The 20622-nt window shown below is 35.6% G+C and overlaps 1 protein-coding gene across 1 annotated transcript; it reads left to right on the top strand.

Annotated features, from left to right (window-relative positions):
* Positions 8575–14273, top strand: LOC109722305 (periodic tryptophan protein 2 homolog). Its single transcript, XM_020250319.1, has 8 exons — positions 8575–9892; positions 10297–10548; positions 10652–10744; positions 10961–11332; positions 11626–11970; positions 12609–12836; positions 12916–13091; positions 13784–14273. The coding sequence occupies exons 1-7, from the start codon at positions 8666–8668 to the stop codon at positions 13087–13089; spliced, it is 2691 nt and encodes an 896-aa protein (XP_020105908.1). The 5' UTR covers positions 8575–8665; the 3' UTR covers positions 13090–13091; positions 13784–14273.

Below are 20622 nucleotides of genomic sequence, written 5' to 3'. Positions count from 1 at the left end.
TGATAGTGGTCCTTCAACGTTAAGTGGGTGGTTGGTTGAATAGTATAATTTAACGGATGGAAATGACCAAAGGGTAGATCTAACAATAAAAAACTCGATAGTGTCAAGAGCTTGATAAACTTGTATATATATATATATATATATACAAGTTATTGATACTATTAGTTTTTAAGTTCTTGAATTGAGAAATGTGCGGTTAGGATGATATAAACCTCTTAGGGTTGAGTAGGTGGTTGATTGAATAGTATAATCTAACAGGTAAAAATAATTAAGGGGTTAAATCTAATGGTGGAAAACAATTTTTAACGGCTGAAAATAAAAATTCTATAAAAAGTTGTGATATAGCACTAAAATTTTCGATNTATATATATATATATAGAATTGAGCTCCTATGCTTTTAAAAGTACCAACACATTGGTGTATGTGTTGCTTGTAAGCTTTTAGCCTTTAGATTTAAAAATATGTAGTTAGGATGATGTGGGCTCTCTAGGGTTGAGTGGGTGGTTGGTTGAATAGTATAATCTGACGGGTGTAAATGATCAACAGTGCTGATCTAACGGTTAAAAACCTACAAGCACAAAATGATTCGTGCTTTTACAAGCACCATAGCCAGACTCTCTCTCTCTCTCTCTATATATATATATATATATATAGTGACATTGTATCTCTCCCTTTGAGTTTTGGAAAACTGATACATTACGGATCAATTCCAAGCAAAAAATTCTCTAATAAGTGCTGAGTGAAAGGCACACACATAAGCAGCTCCACCAACTTGGTTGATTTGATGTTCAAACTAGTGGTGGACAGTGTCTAAAATTCCTTGTTGATCAAGATTTTGCCTCCTCCATTGGAGCTTAGTGTGCACCAAAGCTTGTTTATTAATTAAAGCAAATAAATAATAAACATAATTAATTGTACTTGGTGGAGTCATGCATGCAAAAATTATGCTGATGCAATCCATTTGCTAATGGTAGGTTAGATGTTTTGACGCATTCATTTATGCATGTTTGATTTTAAAAACCCTCCTACCAAACTTATATATTCAATTTCTATCTTATACCATGACAAGAGTACACATATATAGATGATGCAATAGTCCACTAAAATGTTTTGAGGGTCACTTAATTATACAATGGATTAATTTTGTTGTTCAATATTTATATGCGGCTCTAAGTTAGACTCTAGTTAGAAAAAGTTCATTAAAAAAGGAAAAAAAAAAAGTAATTGCAAATTATTCATTAGAATATGCTAGATTCTAGTTCAATCAGTTCGTCACCAACGTAATAATTAATGTGAATTTAGTATGGGCCCTTCACAATTTGTATAGAGTAATGATTTGGATGCCCTATATATATATATATATATGATACACCAAAGTGTTGTCATTTCATTGGAAAAAAATTAATGATTATTCTTTTACCTTTTATTTTTTTTTTACCATGCCTTGCTCAATTTACGGCTGATGTTATTTTAGATCATATTTAAATGTATGAATATTTTATTTTATATATTTATTTAATTTATTTAAATTTTTAAAAATTTAGTACATAAAAATGTGATAAAATATTTAGAATAAAATTTTATATTTGATCTTAAAGTTATTTTTTAAAAATAAGATAGATCACCTCGTAAGTGAAAAATATTATCACATTAAATTATGAATAACAAAACTTTTGAAGAAATAAAATTCAAATTCTTTAATTACAATTAAACTTAAAAATTTTTATACTGAATAAGTTATTTTTGAACAATTTGAGAAGATGAGGACGCAGGCCATGAAATATTAACGTAAACCTGTAGTTGAACCGTCGACAAGGAACATTAAAATATTTTCAATTTATATATGTTCTTTATGTAAAAATTGTTTTCATATCTAATGTAGATTTGTGTTGTTTCTTATTGGTTAGATTGCTCCAGTTATTGGAGCTGGCCAGCCGATTCGATCCGATTCTTGTAGCATTGGTTTTTTCTGCGTAGAAAATACACTACAAATGTAGCTATTTTTCTCACAAAATAGAATCAAACTAGTCTCAAATAGCTTAAATATGAGACTTCATCTAAGTCAACTAAAATATGTGACTTGATTTTAAACATGCAAAATTTCGTTTATGGATGGTTCTGAATTAGACACCACCACCACACTGGTAAACTAAATAAAATAATCATTATTTTTCAAAAACAATATTATAAAATTTATTTTCAAAACAAAAATTTAAATTCGATTTGATAATCCAAATAGAGGATACCATCAAACTGCTTTGCAGTGGTGATACTACCATAACAAATGAAAAGCTCCAAAAAAAAAAAGAAATTGATAATTATATAATAGTTTCTCTTCTTATTTTCTCTCTCGAATCTTTTCTATCAAATCTTTGCGCTTTTCATAATTTCTACGGCCAAAATTATTCAATTTTTATCTTTTTGACTATCTTCTATAGTCTTTTTCTTCTATATTTTTCTTTATTATTTTTTGCATAATTATTTATATTTTTTTACTTTCTTATAATTTTAAAATTTTCTTTCTTTCAATTCCGTCAGAATACTATTTAATCTTTTTTTTTTAAAAAAAAAAATTATAGGCCCACTCAAAAAAATAAAAAACATTACAAGGGTAAAAACGACAATTTACTTACTGGATTCTTCAAGTGCTACATGATTTGCCATATATATATTAAAAAAAAAAGGGCTTTCCATAAGCGGTGTGCAAGTGAAATGGTAAAAGGAATCTCGGTTGGATTCCTCACCACCCATAGTGGGAAAGAGACGAAGGTGGGCAAACGACATGCCCCTCCTTTTCTTTTATTTTGTGTGGGACTTTTTCGCCCATTGCAATCATTCTGTTTCAAATCAAAATCTTTTTAAATTAATTTTAATTCTCTTTATATATATATTTTTTTTTATATTATATTATATTATATTATATAGATCAGAACTATTATACTTCTATGAATATAAATACTTTCGTTCTTATAATTACAACGGATAAAATTATGAAACACATAATCTAACAGTGAATTTAAGGGTTTGTTTGGTTCATCCATTTTGGGTATGGAATTGGAAATCAGTTTGATCAAATCGGTTAATTTTGTTTGGTTCGCATGAATCGATTGGATTCCTATTCCGGAATGGATGGGATGACTCAATACCTTCAACTTGAATTCGCGTCTTCTAGCCGGATTGAGATTTCATTCCGGAAGCCCACTAAGTTCTTGAAGCTCATGTGATATCTTAACCTCCTTCTCTTCATCCCTTTTCTCATAAAAAAAAAAAAAAATCTATCTCTCTCAAAACCCTATCCTAACTTACATCAATAAAGTTTTTAAAATAAATTTGATATTTTTTTGAAAACTTATTAGAGAATAGTATTATATTTTAATAATTTTAAATAATATAATTTATATTGTGAGAGTAAATTAGTATTATAGTATTTCTATAATTTTTAGTTTGTACGACCAAATAATGGAAATGTGAATACTCATTCCAATTTTCAATCCATAAATAAACCAAACTTTTGAGAAAGTGGGCCATTCAATTACCATTCCATTCATTCCCATTCATTATCCATTCCAATATTCTTCGCATTTCCATCATTCCATTCATCCCATATCCATCCAATTCCATCCTTGAACGCAAAATGCCCTAAAAGTACAAAAAAATCTACAGTATAATAGCCGAACTTATATTAATATATTATATATTTCCAATAATTAAATTATTTAATTAATGTTGGTATATACGTTCGTGCCGTTCCTTGGACAATTATTTAATTTGATCCCTAGTGGACGCCCCAAAACTTGGAGATATATTAATTAATTTAATATTGGAATCTTTACTTCACAATAATAAGTATGCCTCACCCAATTGTGCATTTACTGGATGTTTAATAGAAGAATATTAAATTCGATTATGAGTATGATAAATATTAACATTATAATAATCTACCATTATGATAGAATAAGCTATATTGTGGATAGCACGAAAACCTCAATACTACTGAGTTGCTTTAAATGATGCGGCTTATAAATCGACGATTGGCGTCGCTAGATTTGATCTACACTATTGAAAATATTTGAAGGCTAAATTTTATAAATTTTCGACATTATTTGGCTAGTGATCAAAAGATCTCAAAATTGACAATTTGAATGGTTGATGTGATGTGTTTATAAATTTAACAATGTAAAATAATTCAAATTTAATAGAATTTTTATAGAATTTTTTTTTTCACTATTTAGAGTAAGAACAGTACTTCTGATCTTACAACTGCAGTATTTTATAATCATTTTTTATAATTTTTTTATTTTCAGCCATTTATTATTAGACTACTCCTTTGATAAGTAATGATATCGAAAAATTATAAAATTTAATTTTCAAATACAATTATATAGATTAAGTTTAACGAAGCCGAACGTCAATTTGAAAACCGTATTATTGAAAACAACTTGATACTATAGAGACCTTCATGTTACCTATATATATAGTATAACAACCGGACTCAAGTAATATATATATTTTTTTCCTAAAAACTTGAATTATTAGAAATTAAGCAAAGTTAATATCTTATGCTCTGCTGATATCAGAATATCATTTTCTTCTCCATATTTGGGAGATGCTATGTTGAAATTACACACACAAGACGAATTCGTTGACGTATATAGTAGAAATTATCTAAAATTTTAGCATATATAGTAATTAAGTTATGGTGGTTTACAATATATGTGGACCCTGCCATTTTCCACCTCAATACAAGTCCCTAATGATCCAACTTAATTACATGGAACAAAATAATCCTTGTGTTTAGGTGTGAAACGCATGATTAATTCATACGACAATTTAGCACTGCAGCATAACGATGAGTGAGTACCATTTGGTGGAATGGTTCTCCTTGATACATCCATGGATGTTGATGTGTTTCTTGTTTCCTTTTTCTTGTTGTTAAATAAACATCGAACATGCGTGTAAAGCGTTACTTTTTAAGCGCAATTCGACAAAATTAATTTCTAAGCTTTTAAAATTTAAATTAGTTAATTATCTTTTCTCTCTCTTGCCAACAAAAGGTTAAAACCATACTTTGGCACTAGTTAATTATCTTTTCTCTCGCTAACAAAAGCTTAAAACCATCTCTTGGCATTAGCTTTTATTTGTACTATCTTAATTATGATGAAAGCTTACACCAACTATATATATTATCATAATTAAATTACCTTTTGACTACTCATGGACATAACAATTTCGTGTATAACATGCAAAATTCTAAGGAGTATACATAATAATTTACGTAACTTTTCTTATGAAAATTTTTTGATAGTTGTTGATATACTAACATACACATATAACATACACTAATAAAATAATTTTTTGCTATAGAATGTAACTTATTGTGAAAGAATACAACGACGAAACTCGAAACAAAACTGCTTCGCGCAACAGTGGACAATTAATTGTGGCCATCAACATAAATATTTTGTTCATCAACATAGTTGTCATGCATTAACAGCTTCCAAATAAAACTGTTAATAAAAGACAAAGAAAGTGCATTACCATTTTCAGTGTCCTATCACTGTTAGTGTATGAATCATCTCAATATGTTGAATTTCTCCAACTACGTACATGAAAACTTAATTAGGAAACAAACACTTCATTTTCATTAGATATGTTATGCTTTTTTAATTTGATTTATAATATATAATGCCGTTTCTCCTTTCGTAAGGTTTGATTAGTGATTGGTTCGAATGCGATAGATATTCTGTTTATTTGCAACAAAGCGGTAAAGTATTTTTCTTTTTTCTTTCATTTTGTGCTTGTTTCTACGTGTGTTTGAGAGAGAGAGAGAGAGAGAGAGGTTTTTGCTAGTTAAACAATAGAGATACTGAGATATGAACACCCTCTGGAGAAACTTTGTGAAAGGGGCCTACTATACGAGGAGGATGCCCCTGAGAGAAGGGACCTCTTTTAGACCGTTCTCTCAGTGGTGGCAAAGCGTCTTGTCGACTGGTGAGATATTTCGATGCGGAGTCTCCTACACTATAGGGGATGGTAGATTGGTGAGCTTTTGGAGGGAGAGATGGTGTGCACAATTATCACTCCAATCGATGTTTCCGCACTTATTCAACGCAGTTGCTAAGAAAAACCAACGAGTGCGGGAGTTCGCTGGTACAGACGGATGGAGGTGGCAAGGGATTCTACTAGGATTTACGGCACAATCCACTGCTGATCAAGATTCGATCCTGGCGTTGAAAGGTCTAGTAAGCGCCTTCTACCTATCAGCGCTAGGGGATGAAGCTAGATGGAGATGGTGTAATTCTGGAATTTTCACGGTTAAATCTTTGTACAATTTTATATAGAAGGGTGGTGTAACGGAGACGAAATTTCAGATGCTGTGGAAAAGCAAAATGCCGCTTAAAGTGAAAATATTCGGGTGGCTGGTTTTGATGAAGAAAGTACTCACTAAGGACAATCTCGCGAAAAGGGGGATTGGTGGGTGTGGACACTTGCTCTTTATGTCTGGATGAAGCGGAGACTATAGATCACCTATTTATGAATTGTTATGTTACACGTGCGCTTCTGGGATGCTTACTGCCTAATAAAGGCTTCCTAAGGGCCTGTACGTCTATAAACAGTCTTTGGAATGGGTGTCGTGGTAAACGGGGAGTTGTAGGAAGGAAGGAATCTGCTAAAGTAGTTGCTATCTGGTGGGCCATCTGGCTTGAACGGAACAGAAGAATCTTTGACAACAAGAAGCTCACGGTCAGACAGGTGTTGGCGGATGTTCGCTCTCTCAGCTCTATGTGGGAGAGTTTCAGGGTTTAACCCTAGCTGCTTCTCTCTGAGGGTTTCTCTCAGTTCTCGATGATTTTTTTTTTTTTTTTTTTCCGAAGCCTAGCTACTTCTCTCAAATGCTAAATTCACTTTCTTTATGAATGAAGCGGTAGCATGCTACCTTTCTCTCAAAAAAAAAAAAAATCGAGACACTTAGATAGAGATTAATAGTAGCTTTATATATTATATAGAAGTAATGTAGCTTAATTTGTAAGAGAGTTGGTCCACTTTGCTCATTTAATGCATCCTTATAGTGACTTCACTTCACTCGGCATGGTTGCTGTCTACTTGCAAAGCGTAAAAAAAGAAATAATTTGCATTAATTGTTAATCTCCGATTTTTATCGAGTTTTTACTCTAATCATCAACTTTTAAATCACTATATAATATTTGTTAGTTATTTTAGTTTAAGTCTCTTTTTTTTTTTTGTCAGAATGTCTAAGAAATAACTAAAATAAATTTCAGTTGAGTTAATAGGTTTTTCAATAGGAACAAAACAATTGAAATATCTAAATTAAGATACAAAATCAGATAAAGCTTGAGAACCGAACAATTAATCAACTGTAATTAATAAATAAAATGAGTGCTTAATTTGGCCCAATAACTTGTAGGTACAGTGTTTTCTCCATGTTCTCCAATTTGAGGAGTGTTTTGTATTGGGGTGGCCGACACGGCCAGGTTCCCCCACTGGGAAGCAGCTTCTCAATTCGTACACCAAAGTAATTGAGAATTACATTTGCCCAAACCCGGTTCGCCACACTAGTTCAGTCACTCGATCGCTTGATTGTTCTCAATGAACTTAACGAAAAATGTAAAGCAATTAGATTTTGAACTTGAGATATCAGATATCAACTATCATGTCTTTTGCCACCAATATTATGAACTATCAGTTCCTCGTGTGAAACTATTGTATATAGATAATCATAACAAACTGCATAGATAGATTGATTGGTGAATAAAACTCTATTAATATTATTTGTTCATTTTACATATATAGAGGTTGAAAATAGAAGCCAAATCACTAATTTCCCACCTGTTTGTTTTAATTTGTCCATTGTTTATACCCTTACATTAATATCAATATATCGAACAGTTAAACTTTGGCGAACAACCTCCATTAATTATATTATATATATGGTTTTGTTGCCACTAACTTATCAATGGCACCCTAGTTTTACCAAATGGATGCACAAATTTTTTTCATAATTAAAATAATAATTTTAGAACTTCCGAGATTAATATATACCGTTAAACTTGCAATCTTTCAGATCATTGTAGGGATATTCGATAGGATAAACTTAACAGAAATAAACAAAAAAAAATTATGGGGTCCATCTCCACAGTGAGATTGTTGAATCTATGGTACTACTTTGAGATTCGAAGATTAATTTGATGATGATGAATTTGACTATCTTACTGAAGAAATAATTTCTATAAAAATATAGTTCCTCCAAATAATAAAAATCTTATGGGAATCATCCTCATTGTCCATCACTGTTTTGAGATTCTCCGAACTTACTTTGTCTAAAATGGGCCGGGTCGGGGCAAAAGCCGGTGGCCCAAACACAATAAACCACTTGTCCGGCTCGGTCCGTTAGTTGACCCGGTCCGACCCAACCCAGTCTTTAACTTGGGCCGTATAAATGTCCTACCAGATTACTGAACCCGGACCGGACCGGCCTCGACTGGACCGGATCGGACCGGACCGGGTCGTCCTCTTCAGTGTTCTAGGGTTTAAGCGCTCTTCGTTCCCAAACTACGCCTCGAAACCCCTCTTCCTCCACCTCCTCTTAAGTCTCCCTCTTCTCTACAAACCCTAGAAATCGCGCGAAGCTTCACGAACCTTCGCCATGAACTTCCGCTTCCAGAACCTGCTCGGCGCCCCCTACCGCGGCGGCAACGCCGTGGTGTCGGAGGACTCCCTCCTCCTCTCCCCCGTGGGCAACCGCGTCTCCGCCACCGACCTCCTCCGGTCCCAAACCCTAACCCTACCGTTCGAGGCCTCCTCCAACGTTGCCCGCGTGGCCGCCTCCCCCGACGGCGCCTTCCTCCTCGCCGTCGACGACGCCTCCCGCGCCCTCTTCGTCAACCTCCGCCGCCGCGCCGTGCTCCACCGCATGGCCTTCAAGGGCCCCGTCACCGCCGTGCGCTTCAGCCCCGACGGCGCCCTTATCGCCGTCGGCGTCGGCAAGCTCCTCCAGATATGGCGGTCCCCCGGCTTCCGCAAGGAGTTCTTCCCCTTCCACCTCGAGCGAACCTTCCCCGACTGTGCCGCTGCAATCACCGCGCTCGATTGGAGCCCCGACTCCGCCTACCTCCTCGCCGGATCGAAGGATCTCACGGTGAGGCTCTTCCCGTTGAAGAGGTCGAAGCGGTCGCTTAGTAAGGCTTTCCTGTTTCTAGGGCACAGGGAGCCCATAGTCGGGGCGTTCTTTGCGACGGAGAAGAAGACCGGTAGGGTTCATCGGGTGTATACAATTTCTAGGGATGGGGCTATATTTACTTGGAATTTGGACCAAAGTCGAGATTTTGATGACTCTAAAGGGAGCATTTCGGACCCTCCCTCTCCCGGCACGCCCGAACAGAGGCCTTCTAGGGTAAATCCTGATGATGATTTTATGGAATTAGACAATAGCAATAGGAAAAGAAAGATCTCATCTGAAACTGTCGATGCTGAAGAGTCTGAAACCCCTTTGCACAGAGCAAAATGGGAGCTTCAAAAGAAAGATTTCTTCATGCAGTCGCCAGCAAAGTTGACGGCTTGCGATTACCACAGGGAACTTGATATGGTGGTCGTTGGGTTCTCGAATGGGGTTTTTGGGCTATACCAGATGCCGGATTTCGTGTGTATCCACTTGCTTTCCATTTCGAGAGAGAAGATAACAACTGCAGTGTTTAACAAGCTCGGAAACTGGTTGACATTTGGTTGTGCGAAGCTTGGGCAGCTGCTTGTGTGGGAATGGCGATCAGAAAGCTACGTTTTGAAGCAACAAGGGCATTACTTTGATGTAAATTGTATTGCATATTCACCGGATTCACAATTGCTGGCAACAGGAGCTGATGATAACAAGGTTAAGGTGAGTGATGATTATACAAGTTAGTTGTTTATATCAGAAGCTGTGATCAGTTTGTACCTTTCGGAATCAAAATTCACTTGTTTTCGTAATTACCTCTATGAACCATGTTATTAATCTGGTTTCGTGCTTTTCGATATTTTTATGGTAATTTACGCTCTTATGTTTATAGTAGTAGTTGGCTATTTATTTCACACATGCATGATTTACACGTTATCAATGTTAAAGCTAAATTCATTTTTAATTCAGAGCTAAGGCTGTTTCTAGATGGGCATATTTCTAAATACTTTTCATTTTTTGAACTAGGCAGACGATTCATAGATATCTCTACCAAGATTTTTTCCTGGGTCTCATTTTTGCATTTAATTGTTATTTTATGAATATACTTGTGTGTGAATATATTTCAGGTGTGGACAGTTTCATCAGGTTTCTGTTTCATAACATTTTCTGAGCACACCAATGCTGTAACTGCACTTCATTTTATGGCTAATAATCACTGTCTCCTAAGTGCATCTCTCGATGGGACTATCCGTGCATGGGATTTGTTTCGTTATAGAAATTTCAGGACATTTACCACCCCTTCGCCTAGACAATTTGTTTCCTTGGCATCTGACCAGAGTGGAGAAGTAATATGTGCTGGAACTCTTGATTCTTTTGAGGTTCGTAAGTGTAATGTGTACATGTATGAATCCAAATTGAGTTCATGGTTTTCAAAATTTTGTTGTTTTGTTCTTGATTATATTTGCGGATAAATTGTTTCAGATATATGTTTGGTCAATGAAGACTGGCCGCTTGTTGGATGTTCTCAGTGGTCACAGCGGACCTGTACATGGCTTAATGTTTTCACCAACAAATGTAAGTCACCTTGTATCACAGTAAATTCTGACATTCTATTAATAGCCAACCTAAAATTACAATGCAAACAGCATTTTATTTTTAGAATGGATATTTTCTACTTCACTATTTTGCTATATTTGTCGTTTCTTTGTCTACGTTTGCTATTCATGTCCTTTATCTTTTTTTCTCTTTATGGAATTTTTTTTTATAAGTAATTTGCTCTTTATTTTGTAGGCTATACTGGCATCTTCATCGTGGGACAAAACTGTTCGCCTGTGGGATGTATTTGATGGAAAAGGTGCAGTAGAGACATTTCCACATACACATGATGTTCTTACTGTTGCTTATCGTCCCGATGGAAAACAGCTAGCTTGCAGCACACTAGACGGTTTAATCCACTTTTGGGATCCTTTAGATGGCCTTTTGATGTACACAATTGAGGGCCGTAGGGATATTGCTGGTGGGCGTCTTATGACTGATAGGAGATCAGCGGCCAAATCAAGTTTTGGGAAGTATTTTACAACTTTGTGCTATTCTGCTGATGGAAGCTATATTTTGGCTGGAGGGAATAGCAAATACATTTGCATGTATGATGTTGCCGATCAGGTCGGTTCACCATCAAATAACTTATAGTTACTTATTACCTTTGTGATTGAGAATTGTATTGCCTCGCTTTGCATGACATCTCATGGCTGTTTGTAGTGAACCATCTATTAAAGATACTCAATCAGCATCACTAGTGACATATTATAACTACTACGTAAATACGGGTCGCAAGCACTAAATTTCTTGTAAATAATGAAATTTGCATTTTCATATGTTTTTTCTTTTTTCGAGTTCTTAATTGTTTATAGTTTAGGTCGTAAGAGCCATTAAGTGTTTTGTTTTTTTATTTCCAGGTATTGTTGCGTAGATTTCAAATCACTCGCAATCTCTCTTTGGATGGAGTACTTGATTTCCTGAACTCCAAGAAGATGACAGATGCGGGTCCAATTGATTTAATTGATGATGAGAACAGTGATGTTGATGACGGAGTTGACCAACAAACAAGGGGAAACTTGGGGCAAGATTTACCTGGTTCTGTTCCAAATCGTGGAAGACCCATTGCTCGTACAAAATGTTTGAAAATTGCACCAACTGGAAGATCTTGGGCAGCAGCGACCACTGAAGGAGTTTTAATGTACTCAATTGATGAATCATTTGTTTTTGATCCAACTGATCTAGACTTGGATGTTACTCCTGAGGTACTGCTTTTTAAGATGCTTATCTATCCAAGTGTTTTCAACTCTAGCCACCTTTAATAGAGTGTTTCACAAAACAATAAGCCTGAAACTTCTATTGTCGCGAGAAGCTAAAATGAGATTCCAGCACAAAAGAAGGTCCACTTCAGAGCCTCTACTTCTGCTGTAGACATTAGTTTTTGGGGCCATTCTATTATAATGCTTCTTCTAATAGCACTACTTAAACAACACTTGATTGAATAGCACTATTACCTTTGGTAGGGCAAGCATTCCTTTGGCGTATGTTTGAACTAGCTTCTTTAGAAGCTTCCCTACTCAAAGTAGCAGCAGCTAGATGTTTTCCAAACAAAATGTTTGGAGTTTTTGCAATGATTTGGAAGCTGATGTGAGCTTTTGGACCCAAAAACAGAACCTTCAAATTGGAGCTTTGATTTTGCTGTTGAAGCTATTTTGGATGGTATCAATGAGAAGCTTTTGTTGCCTTTTTGAATAGCTTTACTTGATAGCACTTTGGGGAAACTCTAGCCAAAAGCCAAAACAGGAACTTAAGCATCATACTTTGCATGACCTTCTTGTTGATAGCTCTCAAGTGATGATTATCCGTGGAATGACTTACTGCCAATTGTTTTTGTGTTCTGTAGAAAGTAGATGAAGCTCTCGCAGAGGGCCAGCAGCAGAGAGCTTTGTTGCTTAGCCTGCGCCTGAATGAAGATTCTCTAATTAAGAAATGCATCTTCGCTGTGGATCCATCAGATATACCAGCTATTTCTTCTTCAATTCCCTCTAAGTATCATCAGAGGTTGATTGAAGCATTTGCCGATCTTTTAGAAAGCTGTCCGCATCTTGAATTCATTCTTCAGTGGTGTCAGGTGCCATTCTCTTCTAGTGATTATTTGAATCGCATGCAAACTCTGGTCCAAATATTTAAATATAAAATATTTGGTGCAGGAGCTTTTTAAAGTTCATGGTCATTTTATTCAGCAAAATTCCAGAAGTTTTCTTCCAGCACTTAAATCCTTGCAAAAGGCAATCACAAAGCTACATCAAGATCTGACCGACACTTGTTCTTCAAATGAATATCTCTTGAAGTATCTTTTATGCTCTAGGGGGACGATGACATAGGGGTGAGTTCCTTTCTCTTGACTGAATACAGCTTCAATTAAGGGTTCTTGTATCGAATTTGGTAAGACGAGCAATTCTTTTTCCTCACTATATTTTCCCCCTTTTTTTTTCTCTCCTGCTCTCTATCAATGACTTGCATGTTTCTCTGAGGTTGAAAATGTTTTGCTGCAATTTTCATCTTCTTTTTTTTTTTTGGGTGGCTTTGTTAATTAACGGCTAACGTAGTTCCTCCAAGTTCGAAGAAAACATCAGTTGCATGTTCCTTCCGTTTTCCTTTTATTCTCTCTGTCTTCTATGTTCCTCAGAGTTACATGATTTTGTCAAAATTTCTTGCTTACAGTCAGTTACAAACCATCTCCAAATTATCCACTGAGATTGCATCCACCCGTTTTCGAAATTTCCTTTTTGTTTGTGAAGCTGAGAAATATCCATTCCCTTGTTATTCATCTGTTTATCTTATCTATATCTGTATTTGGGTTTTCTTATTATTAATTGGATTTTGCTTGGTTGTTGTTTATTTATTCTGAGTGCTGTTTTTTTTAATCGATCTCTCTTGGTGTAGCTGAAATATTCATCTGCAATAGAATCTTGTGATCTTACGTGAATATGTTTGTTTTATAAGCAAGCATTCTTGGGCATAGATCATCACGTTCGTTATTTCTAACTTTCTCTACCCTTTTATTCTTTTCTGCAGATGTTAAGTGAATTCCTTCGGTCGTTGGATTCACCGTACACTCGCGAATCATATGTCTATACTTGAGGAACTTGTGCTAAACACACCGTCGGTTCTTCCTATTATCAGATATACATTCCCATGGCTGCAAAACAACCACGTCGTCGCATGAGTCGCTAGTGTTGTGGGTGCTGGATCTACCGTATTGTCTGGGCACCATGCGATGTGAGGCCGCGATATTTAGTCGGCGCTGCGAACAAAATTCCATTCTACTTTAGTTTCCTGAGAAAGTCGAGACGAGATCTATGCTCCTTGGAATTATGCTTTTCAGTGATGTTCATACCATAGAGGGAGTGATCAGGCTTAACTGTTGTAGCAGTAAAGCCCCCATGAGTTCTGTGTAACACAGTGCAAATTTTGGCGTTCCTTTTCTTGTAGGCTATTGAGTTAACGAAACTATGAAATCCTTCGAATTCGAGTTGGTTTTAATAAATTACAGGTCAATCTAACATATTAGTTTATAATATTAAAAAATAGTAAAGAATTATATTTTTTAATAAATTAAAATTTTGATTTTTTAATTATGATTGTGAAAAGCTCGGTTGGGCGTGTACACTCTATGAACTGGTACAAAGAGTGATAAGGCAGAGACGGGGCTGATAACGGAAGGCGAGTTCCGTACCGGAACAACATCATCTAAGGACAGGAACAGCGCCCTCATTAATAGTCCAAGATGATTACCGTACCGGAACAACATCATCTAAGGACAGGAATAGCCCCCTCTCATTAATAGTCCGAGATGATTACCGAGGCGAGCGAGAAGCTCATAGGCGAGGAAAAGCCAACGCAAGATAGACGAGGCGAGAAGGTCATAGGCGAGGAAGAGCCAACGCAAGATAGAGGGCAAAAAGACATCGAATGATCCGCTAACGGAGAGGAGGGTAAAAAAAAAATATTAAATGTACATGCCAAAGTAAACAAAGAATGGTGCTAATGAGCAACCGAAAGAGAGGAGACAAAAAAATATTATTAAATGTACTGAACAAGGTTAAAATAGGATGATCCCCACCAGCCCATCAAGTGCTGATGGCAAAGCACATGAAATAAAAAGCATAGGTTCTTAAAAAGAAAAGGGCCCACCAATAAAAAAAAAAAGATTCTAATCAGAATAATAATGTCAAAAATGAATCATGATAAAGTATTAAACATATGGTTAACTAAACTTTTCTAACGGATTCTAACGGCAGGAACATATCTGAAACTATTAGGACTTTTGCAGGAATAACTTATAAAAGTTGAACTTTATAGAAATATATTTATAATTCACTATATTTGTGGAGATCTGTATGCAATTAGCTCGCAGGCCGACCAACCCGACAGCTGTGGGGAGCTCGCCGAACGCATTCAGAATTGGCGATTCATGCATGGTATATAGATGGCTGCACAATGGCTTTACAATAGTTATGTGGATAAGGGGACAGCGCAATCTATCAGAACTTGGGTGGTCACCCTCAATACATCCACATTGAGAAACAGAGGATTCACGTGTTCAAAACTAGTGTACGCATGCATGCATTACCTAATTAATATTCTTCGGAATTGTCTTTTAATTGGAAAAATTATCCTGATGTAAAAGTTAGGAAAAAGCTATTACTTGGTGTACGTAGTAGCTAATTAATGATGAACACAATATTTCAATTTGATTAGTTTTTTCTTTAGTGCACCATTCTTAAAGCAAGCATTTGCTCCTGTGTTATAGTTTATCCCTACAGCTCACAACCTGCGCTCAGTCCAAAGACAATGAACTACGCAACGTTATATATATTCATGCATGAAGATATATATGGTGCGAAAATACACTAAGCAAATAATTAATTTTTGGTTTCTTCGCAAAGTCCAATGAAGTGTCGTGCAAATAAATAAGCAGGAATCTTTAACAATGAAATTGTACCAAGTTCTTTTATGTCACTTGGTGTCTCTATTGATTGAACCCATTTGGAGGAATGTTGTTATATTTGATTGTGTTCGTTTAAATTAATCTCGAAAATATATATTCAACGCTTATCCAGGAATTTGGATTCTCATAGCCATTTGAACACGCGCGAAGCGTTGGTTTTCACGTGGGAATATGATGTGTCCTAACAATTAATTCCTAGCAACATGGCTCGAAAATTAAAGCAAGAGATGCCCTCTTGCTAAAAGGCAATCAATCAATGCATGGAAAAGAAGGTACTATATGTTTTCTTGTACCCAAGTGACAAAATATGATAAGAACCTTTCTTTTCGTACGTGGCAGCTAGGGTAGTGTCTTCTACATTAATTGCACCATGCCAACTCCCACCAACTTGGTCAGGTCAGGATCAAACTCAAATGGAGATGAATCAAATTTGATAGTCATGCGATTCGAGCTCAGGTTTGGACTTGAGCTTCAGATATTTGGATGTCGAAATAAGTTATTTGATAATAGTAATAACAGCTTGTGTTGTAAAAATTAGCGTTTGTGATTAAAATTGGAGAGTTTAAAATTAGCCCGTTATCCTGCATTCGATGTGCATAAGAGGTTAACTCATCATATTCTTTAAAAAAAGGTTGAACATTGTATATCGTCGACATCATAATTAGAATTAACTACTACATACTCTTTTCAGTAAGCAAATTAAATATATGTGTACTATCTATAATGTTCACGCATTTAAAAAGTCACTAAATCTTTAGTTTGGTTGACACAAATGGATCTATATATATAACCTGTGTATGTAACTGTTTGTTGCGTGAGAGGAAGGGACGGATGAGATCATTTATCGTGCTGATAAACAAGAACAAAAACTTAGTGGGAAAAGTATCTAACGTGATCGTGTCCGTCTCATCCATTGTTTACCACTGTGCGAATAGTAAATATGACGGTTTCACTTGAGGACGGTGCCCACCAAATTTTTTTTTCTCGATCAAGATCGATAAAATTTGGGAAAAATTTCAAATACCCCCCCTGTGGTTTCACTTTTTCTCACATTAGTACTCTGTGGTTTAAAGTATATCAAGTTAGTATCATGTGGTTTTGCACTTTTTCACTTTAGTACCTTGTAGTTTAAAGTGTATCAAATTAGTACCCTGTAGTTTCGCACTTTCTCACTTTAGTGCCCTGTGGTTTAAAAATCATATGGTACTAAGTTGATACAAAAATAAAACCACATGATACTAACTTGATGCAAAAATAAACCACAGAGTACTAACTTGATACATTTTAAACCACTGGGTACTAAAGTCAGAAAGTGCGAAACCAAATGGTACTAACTTGATACACTTTAAACCACATAGTACTAAAATAAAAAGTATGAAATCAGAGAGTTTTTTGAAGTTTGTCCTAAAATTTAAGCTATAGAAAAATATCTAGTTACGGAAGAAACCTCAAATATATGTTGGTGGGCTCATAAAGCTCACTTTGGTAGGAAACTCTATCAACTTATTAATATTAGTCACACACGAGATCCCCGTGTCACCTTTTGTGGTTGGCCTTTCACCTTCACTATTAGACACAACGATTAATGATTCAAACAGGTCATCATTTATTCATGCATGCAACATTGCGACAATTTTATGATTGCGCACTATTCAAATCTCGGCATTTAATTGAAACTACAGTAATTTTACTTTTTTTTTTTTTTTTTTACAATTGTGTTGATTAATTCTTGTGTAAGGAAAGAGGGAACGGTCAGGTAGCTGTGAAGAGGCAGTGCTCCCTGGCAGCAATCTGGTGGGTGCTCTGGAGACAGAAAAATAATGTTATTTTCAGAAATTTGAGCTCAGATCCATCGGAGGCGGCTAGAATTTGCAAGGAGATGGTGAAGCAATGGGCAGAGAATTGCTGATACTGAGTGCAAGTTACGAGGGAGTTGGTACTGTGTAGATTTTTCTTTTTTCTTTTTCTTTCTTTTTACTCTCTCTCTCTCTCTCTCTTTTTCTTTTTTCTTTTTTTTTTTTAGGCCTAGTAGCCTTATATTTTGTAGCTAAGTTTATTTTCGAAATGAATGAAGCGGATAACGTACTACCTTTTTCTCAAAAAAAAAAAAAATTCTTGTGTAAGGAACCAAACTCCCGATTCTTAATTTACACAAAATTCTCTATGCATGGTAGCTCATGGTTCATCTAAGTAATTAACACAACTACAAATTAAGTAATGGGTGATTGCATATTTGCATGTGATAGATTGGGTCAAAAAGATATGTGACATAGATTTAAGTCCAGAGAGAAAATTAATACTATATGTAAAAAGACATGGAAGATCATAAAACTATTGTACTCAAACCAAATCACTTTGTAATGTTCAAGTTTTTGGATTGGTGTGGATATATTACTATTAATTATGCCCTTTCTTCAAATCATTGGTTTGATCTATACAAGTTGAAAAATGAAAAAAAAAAAAAAACTTTTGCTATGAGTTTTATTGTTGGCTTAAATGGGCCAATATCCTATATTATAGCGGGAGGTTTAGGTTAGGCCGAGTCGCGTTCCAAGTGGCGGAAGATCGGGTTGGACCTAATCATGTACTTTGAAGTGGCAAGAGACTGTGTTGGGTCGAGTCATAATCGAAATCTATAGATACCGTGTTTATATATTTTAAGTGAATTAGTTGTATATATTTTATTTCTAACCCGCTCGAATTTTTAGAATTAATAATTAGCGCCAACGATACTACATTTATGATAGAAAGTTGAAACTAAATTTTGAGCGAGAAGGCTTGCTTTACACTTCTATGTGTACCATATTGGATAAAAAAAACATTGTTTTTAATTACTTTTGACATAAGTTATAGAGAAAGCACTTTGGTTATTTTAAAGAGAAAATATTAATGTTTTCTTAAGTTAGGTTTACGTACAAATGATACCTTTGCAGAGGTTTCAGCTGCGTCAAAATCAATATAAGTTGACTCAGACTCAGAGCCAATTAAGTTGGGACCACCTAACTTGACTTAAACCCTAGCTCTTCACATGAGCTGTTGGATCCTTATAAATATATGGCTAAATTACAGAAAACCTTCCTGTAATAATCCGCTTTTTCACTTTCCTTCTCTGACATTTAAAAATCTATACTTTGCCCTCCTGTAAAATAAAAAATGTGCACTTCACCCCCTACTGTTAGGGTTCCGTTAAAAAATATATTTTTATGCCGAAAATACCCCTCCGCCATCTCCCTGTTGCTTCGACTCCCTCCGGCTCGCCACCTCGCCGCCTCGCCGCCTAGCCGCCGCGCCGTCCTCCACTGCCTCGCCCTCACCCACATCTCCTTCGCCGTCCTCCGCCGCCTCGCCTTCGCCTTCTTTGCTCTTCTCCTACTGTCGCCCACCTCGGCTTTCTCCTACTGTCGCCGAAATCGAGGGCGGCGAGGGTGCAGGAGGAGAAGGGGAGCAGGTGGAGAAGGAAATGAAAAGAAATCGTGGCTGATTAAGGTGGGAATCGCGGCCGAATGAAGGGGCGGCTGAGGAAGATGGGGAAGAAGACGACAATGGCGAGGGGCAAAATGGTCATTTTACACACCGTAACCCCCCTGTGAAATTTTTTATTTTACAAGGGGTCAAAGTGTAGGTTTTTAAATGTCAGGAAGGAAAAGTGAAAAAGCGGGTTATTACAGGGAGGTTTTCTGTAATTTAGCCTAAATATATCCAACATTAAAATCAATGTGGGTTTCTAGATCTTGTTGATACTGTAGCAAACATTAATTATTGGAATGTAGAGCACTCACTACTTAGTCATCAATTAATACTCTCAATGCAACCAACCCTTTTTTATGAGAAATAAATAGAAGGACATGGCAACGTGTAGGCTAATTAACCTACCAAATCTTATCAAATAAGAATCAAAATATATATAACAAATGATCATAGATAGTGTGCACAAATTAATCAAGTGTTGATCACCTTGAGTGATAAGTTTGAAGGGGTAAAAGGTACAGTGTAGGGTGTGGGAAAGAGAGAGAAATTAAAGCTTACACATCGGTGCAAGTCATTTACAATAACGTGATGGGCGCTTTAATTAAAGATGTGAAATATATAGAACCTTCCATATAATTGAAACTTAAATGTAAACTACCAATAAATAAATGCCATATATACATTTTTTTTTTTAAAAAAAAAGATGCCATATAAGAGGTGGTGTGCTACATCCTCACCCTAAAAAGAATCACAGGTCAATGTTGTAAAAGAGTAAAGTTATAACAATAGAGTCGTATGCTAGTTGCCTAGTCCAATACATTCAATTTTACATATGTGGTGTACACTAATTTTACTAATTTGGGCCATATTTAGATGCATAAATATCTTATTCAATATAATGAGGAGCCTGATTTTATTTAGAATGGATACCATATTCATCCTTTAAGACATTTTTTGAATAAAATAAATCATCTTATAAGTAAAATATATTATCTTATCAAATAATAGATGTCAGGACATTTCAAAACACAAGACACATACTCTTAACTTACAGTTACATTTATGATTGCATATTTTATTAGAACATCCAAGCAAGCTAGACCTTCCAATTTCATATCAAAAGTATGAATTCAGTACCGATAATCATCAATTGGCATATTTGTGAAGTTTAACTCATTAAATATACTTTCTGGTACACATTAAAGTAAGCCTACATGGCCCCATAAGTAAATGCTACGATTAATGCGCATAAGAGCTGATGTTCGCAAATATAATTTTGATGGAGATAGAACTATATTTTTTTAATTTTTTTTTACAAAGGCAACGATAGAGAAAGAGAGAAACGACTATTCAAGAAGGAGATGATCATTTGATGTAATCTAAATTTGCTATGTCTCTGTCAAAATAAATATTGTAAATATCATCGCCCTGTTGA

This window comes from Ananas comosus, linkage group 16 (genome assembly GCF_001540865.1).
Source record: "Ananas comosus cultivar F153 linkage group 16, ASM154086v1, whole genome shotgun sequence".
In the NCBI taxonomy this organism is placed as follows: domain Eukaryota; kingdom Viridiplantae; phylum Streptophyta; class Magnoliopsida; order Poales; family Bromeliaceae; genus Ananas; species Ananas comosus.
Note: the sequence above shows the minus strand (reverse complement) of the source record. Positions and strands in the feature narration are given on the sequence as shown.